This window comes from Gossypium raimondii, chromosome 13 (assembly GCF_025698545.1).
Source record: "Gossypium raimondii isolate GPD5lz chromosome 13, ASM2569854v1, whole genome shotgun sequence".
NCBI lineage: Eukaryota > Viridiplantae > Streptophyta > Magnoliopsida > Malvales > Malvaceae > Gossypium > Gossypium raimondii.
The window spans coordinates 41,004,140-41,010,121 of record NC_068577.1 but is presented as its reverse complement, the minus strand read 5'-3'; the positions used below and the strand labels follow the sequence as shown (position 1 = coordinate 41,010,121).

Below are 5,982 nucleotides of genomic sequence, written 5' to 3'. Positions count from 1 at the left end.
AAAAGGAGATCTGCCACATTGCATGGAATTATTTTAATGATCTTTTCAAGACCTCTATAAATTCGGATGATGAAAGTGAGTTACAGATTGTTCCAAAATGCATTAATGAGAACATGAACATGAGGCTGAACGAAGAGTTTACTGACGAGAAAATCTTGATGGCTTTCAAACAGATGGATCCTCGTAAGGCTCTGGGGATTGATGGGCTTTCGAGGAGCTTTTTCAAGGAACACTGGCCTACAGTGGGTGAAAATGTTCTAAGTTTGTGTCATGATATACTTCAGGGTAATAAGAGTGCCGAGTGCATTAATGAAACATTGATTGTTTTGATCCCTAAGATTAAGAATCCGTGTGAAATGGCTAACTTCTGTCCAATTAGTCTTTGCAGGGTGATCTACAAGATTGTTTCAAAGACTCTTGCTAACCGGCTCGTTCCTAACCAGATGATCCACGACAATGTCTTAGTAGCCCATGAGCTCATGCACTATCTTCGTAGTTCCAAAAATGGTTCGAAAAAGGGTTGTGTGGTCAAGCTCGATATGAGCAAAGCTTATGACTGAGAGGAGTGGAGTTTTCTTGGAAAAGTGCTAATAAAAATAGATTTTTCTAATGAATGGGTTCATAAAATTATGGATTGTGTTTGCACTGTTCGGTATAGAGTTAAATGTAATACAATTCTGTCCGACATTATTATCTCGGGAAGGGGTCTCCGACAGCGGGACCCATTATCCCCTTATTTGTTTCTTTTCTGTATGGATGCTTGTCCCATATGCTGATTTATGCTCAAGAGATTAACAAAATTAAAGGCATCCGAGCTAGTAAGGATGGCCTAAGAATTAATCACCTCTTTTTTTTATGACGATGCTCTTTTGTTTGTCAGGAACAAACAAAGTGAAGTGGAGGCGTTTACAAAGATTTTGGAAACTTTTGAGAGGATGTCTGGCCAAAGCGTCAACTTGGAAAAGTCAATGGTTTAGTTCAGTCCAAACACTCCAGTATTATAATGCGCAATTTTAAGTAGCCTGTTTAAGATGAATATGGTGACCAACTTTGACAGATATCTTAATCTGCCCATCCTGATTGGTAAGAAGAAGTCAGCTACCTTCAAAAGCATATTAGATCGTGCTGCTAATAGGATCAACAACTGGTCAAAGAGACTTTTGTCAAACGGTGGGAAGAAAATTTTCATAAAGTCGATCCTTCAGTCAATTCCTACATATGCTTTCTCAGTTTTCTTTGTCCCTAATGGCGTCCTAGAGAAGCTTCAGTTCATGATTTGTCGTGTGTGGTGGGGGGAAAGATAATAATAGAAGATTACATATGTTATCTTGGGACTGTATGTGTTTCCCTAAAGGTGTGGGAGGCATTGGCTTCAGGGATTTAAGGCATTTTAATGTGGTTTTGGTAGGCAGGCAAGTGTGGTAACTAATTAGTTGTAAAGACATGTTATGCTTTAAAGTTCTGAGCACTAAATATTTCCCGAAAGGTGATGTTCTCCACCCTAAGAAAATTGACAATCCCTCGTTCACATGGCAAAGCATTGCTAAAGTTGCTAGTATTCTGTAGGAGGGTTTCGGTTAGAATGTGGGTAGAGGAACCAAGATCGATATTTGGGACGACAATTGTGGTTTTGAAGGGCTTTCGGGTGTTTCGGTTGGTTTCAACAATAGGGAGGTCAAAGAGAATAAAGTGAGCGATCTATTGAATAATAAGAAGGATGGCTGGAGCTAGAGAAGGATAAAAGAGATCTATGGAGAGCACGTGGGGGACCAAATATGAAAAATCCCCATTCTTTATAATGGCCCTAATGAATATCTTATCTGGTTCTACAATCCCCTTGGCTCTTATTCCACCAAGTCCGCCTACTCTTGGCTGACCCTGAAGCATGTGGGGTTTGGCCCTCATCGGATTTTCTGGAGGTTTACGTGGAAATTGCAAACTCTTCCAAAAATCAGAATTTTTTGCTAGTGCCTGGGGCATGACATTCTTCCTACGTACGAGAAGATTTCTAGCATTCGGAGGGAGGTCAACAACACTTGCCTGAGATGCGGAACTGAAAAAGAGACCATTCTCCATACGATGAAAAACTGTTCAAGGGCACGAGCGGTGTTGGCTTATGGGAGTCTCAATAATAATCTGCTCGAGGGTAGCTACTGTCGGTGTGTCGACTGGATTGAAGATGTGACTCGTATGCTGGACAAGAAGCCGTTTTCTGATTTCATCATGGTGCTTTGAAATATCTGGAATAACCAGAATAATAGAGTTTTTCGTGATGTGGAGGATGAGGCCAAAGTGACATGGGAAAAAGCTGCTGCATTAAGCCAGGATTTTCGCATATTCAACCTTCTGGAGAAACTAATGCTCCCAAAGCTGGTTATGGAGAAGTCTGGAAGAAGCCTGGAAGGAGGGTGATTAAAATAAATTTCGACGCCACTACGAATGGAAGGAAGATGAGCTTTGGACTTGTAGCAAGAGATCATGACGGCTTTGCTCTTGGCGGGCAGGCAAGTGTTTTGGAGAAGAATGTACAAGCCGAATGGGCTGAGCTGCATGCGCTGGAAGAGAGTATAAGATTTGCTCGGACAAAAAATTGGCTAAAGCCGGAGTTTGAAGCTGATTGTGTCAGCTTGGTGAATCCACTAAACAGGCCGAAAGCTGACTTTTCAACTATAGGCCACCGAATTCGAGAAATTCTCAAATTACTGGATCCGAGTTTTAGTTTTAGTTTTAGTTTTGTTTGGGCCCCACACTGTTGCAATAAAGCAGCAGACTATCTGTGTAATTGGGCCACTATTAATAATTATACCAAGGATTTTAATGTTGATTATCCTTTGGAAATCCATGATATTATTTTAAGTGATAAAATAAATTGAGGTTGACCCTCAGGTCTTTTCTATCAAAAAATTACAAGAATGTCATATCTTATCAAATATCATCATACATGAAGAAGAAAGGGAATTTTTGTATCAATTTACATTATAAATATAACGCAACCTGGCTCTAATACCAATTGCTGGAAAAAAATTAGTTTTAAAATGGATTTCTTGCATAGTAAAAAATTATAATTTTGAAAATTGACCCGATTTGTGATATTCAACATGAGTTCGCACATGTGGAGGAGTAAAGCCTGGAGGATAGAGTGGTTCATCCTCATTACCCTCTTCGACATCAGCCATGAGACCCTTTTCCTTATCACCTCCTCCAGTCAACAGTTTGGTTAGCTTTGCCATCATAGTATTTTGGGATTCCTGCATCTTCTCTGACATATCCTATTGTATCTTATCCAACTGCTCCTGCACATGTAGCTGAAGTCGGTCTTGTACCTCATTCTGATACTGCTCGAGCTTTTCCAATATTTGATCCATATCTTTTGTCTTTGCTCGAGTGCCGTATCGGTGTTTGGTTGGTTGGTTGGTTTCCAGGTTAACTGAGCAGTGATTTTAATTAATTATGGTAATTTAAAGAAGTCTAATGCATATGATGTAATGAAATGCAAATGCATGGAATGAATGCAAAAAAGAGACGTTGATTCTGGTTCAATTCTTTACTAGAAAACTTCTCTAGAAAACAAATCTCTTTACAGAAAGCGGATATATATATACGGCCTCGCCCTCATACTCTAAGCAAAGACATCGACCATTCGGATATTAAGATGCATTTCGCGAATTTGACCTCCTTGTTTGTTTGATCTAGATCGTAACTCCTTACTCACTCACGTTCATTAGCTTCTTTAAAAGATTGGGACCTTTGACAATTTGAATCCTCAGGTCATGCAGCAAATTCGTATACTCCTCTTGTTAGGCTTTTCGTGTCACGTTTTCTTAGACTATACTCGAATAACCGTATTATCTTCCACCTTATCAAGAAACCCGTTTTCCGTGGCAAGTTCTCTATTAACAACCAAACGTGAATCAAACACCTCTTTTCTATGATGAAATGCCATGCAGTCAAAAATGTCATGCAGCCAAAACAAAACACACAAGTTAGTATCATGCATAAAATCATAATTTAATGTACACAGGAAATAATAAAAGCACCTATTCAGGACTCCTCTAGAGTTTGGTATAGCTCTACCTAGGGCAAGTTCCTAAGGTTTACTATATGAGGGTTAGTTTCTAGAGTAAGGATACCCGAACCAGCAGATTCCTCGATCCTCACCCATTATAGGCTCATATGAATAGAGTTCAGTTCAGGGGGATACATTTCCCTATGGCTGCACAGAGATGAAAATCTCACGAAAACATAGGTACGGATGTATCCCGGAAGCGGTCCACTACCCTGCACAGAGGTGAAAACCTCACGAAGGACTAGTTTCTCGCTTCCACTTAAAGGGGTAAAACGGACCATGTAATGCAAAATGCAAATACAAGGTAATCGACTTGGTCCAATCATGCATACATATCATGATAAAAATCAATGAACACAAAAGGAAATCAAGAGTTTAAAAACTTTTGATTTTCGACAAAAAAGACAAAACATAATCAATCCATGGCTCGACTCTCTTAGGTCCCCAGCGGAGTCGCCAAGCTGTCGAAACCGCTTTTTTGAAAACAAAAATTTTAGTTGTCGACTTAAAAAACAAAAATTGGAGTCGCCACCGATCCTTTATTAAGGTGTGATCAGCTCACCTTAAAATGATTTTGGTCTACGAAATTTAAGAAAATGAGTTCGGGAGTCAGTTACGCACGAGGAAGGATTAGCACCCTCGTAACGCCCAAAATCGGTACCAAATTGATTCTCTAATGGCTAGGTGTCGAAAGTTTGAAAAGATTTTAAAAGGAAACTTTTTATCTCATGAATGCATCAAAATAATAAGACATTCTTATTTCAAAGAAATAAAACACCACACCAGTGAGTTAGGGCACAATGTTTTTAAATCTTCAAAATACCCGAATATTGCCTTCTGCTTTTGAAAATTCTTATCTCGAGGAGTCAAAATATCAGGACCAGTAAGTTAGGACCCAACATTCTTGAACTCCCAAGAATAAGTTTTTATTTAAAATTTGCGAATTTAATGCAAAATGAATACTTGGTTTTCTAAATTCATCGAAAAATAATCGCAATCCAGTAAGTTAGGATACGATCTTTCTCGAGAATCATGAGTACCAAATATTTTGAAAATTTATAAAATATGATGATTTTAATACTTTGACAAAACCAAAATATACATTTTTGAAAAGATATGCTAAAAAGGGTTAATGTATAACATGAAACCAATATTCTAATTTCAAGCATATATGAATAAACAATTGCCAATATATATACAAGTATAATATACAAGTAAATTTGCAAACAAAAAGAAGGAATGAAATACATCAAATAAAAACAAATAGAAATACATGTATTAAAAATAAAATAAAAGTATAAAAGCATGCATATGTATATATTTACAGAAATAAAAAAAGCATACATGTATTGGTGAAACTTGAAAATATATATACGTATAATATACAAAAGATAATAGAATATGTGAAATAATAAAAATTTATAATGATTTTAAAATGGGAACATAAATATATTTAAAATGTGCCCATGCTAAAAAGCGTATATATATATATATAGTATAAAATATAAAAAGTGGAAAGTAAAATAAAAACAAAAGAGTATGTATATATGTAATATATGCGTGGAAAGCTTAGAAAATATATTGAAACATGCATATACATTATACAGAGAGCATGCGCATGTATGTAGGCATAATAATAATAATAATAATAATAATAATAATAATAATAATAATAATAATAATAATAATATGCAATATTATAGTAATAAATAAACAAAACAAAATAATAGTATGGCGTAATTGTGATAAAAACTAAAAAATGGGTTAAATTGAATTAAAAACGAAAAAATGGGGCGAATTTAGAATAATATTAAAAAAGGGATCAATTCGAACGCGCGAGAAACAATGGGGGACTAAAAAGGAAATTATTCCTTCCCTCCCAAAACGCCACGCAGCGGGGTATCGAATTGCAGCTA

The 5,982-nt window shown here is 36.8% G+C and overlaps 1 protein-coding gene across 1 annotated transcript; it reads left to right on the top strand.

Annotated features, from left to right (window-relative positions):
• Positions 1 to 629: 629 nt before the first annotated feature.
• LOC128036192 (uncharacterized) lies at positions 630 to 1,304 on the top strand. Its single transcript, XM_052627102.1, has 3 exons — positions 630 to 652; positions 881 to 964; positions 1,058 to 1,304. Exons 1-3 carry the CDS (start codon positions 630 to 632, stop codon positions 1,302 to 1,304), a joined length of 354 nt encoding a protein of 117 aa, XP_052483062.1.
• Positions 1,305 to 5,982: the final 4,678 nt, after the last annotated feature.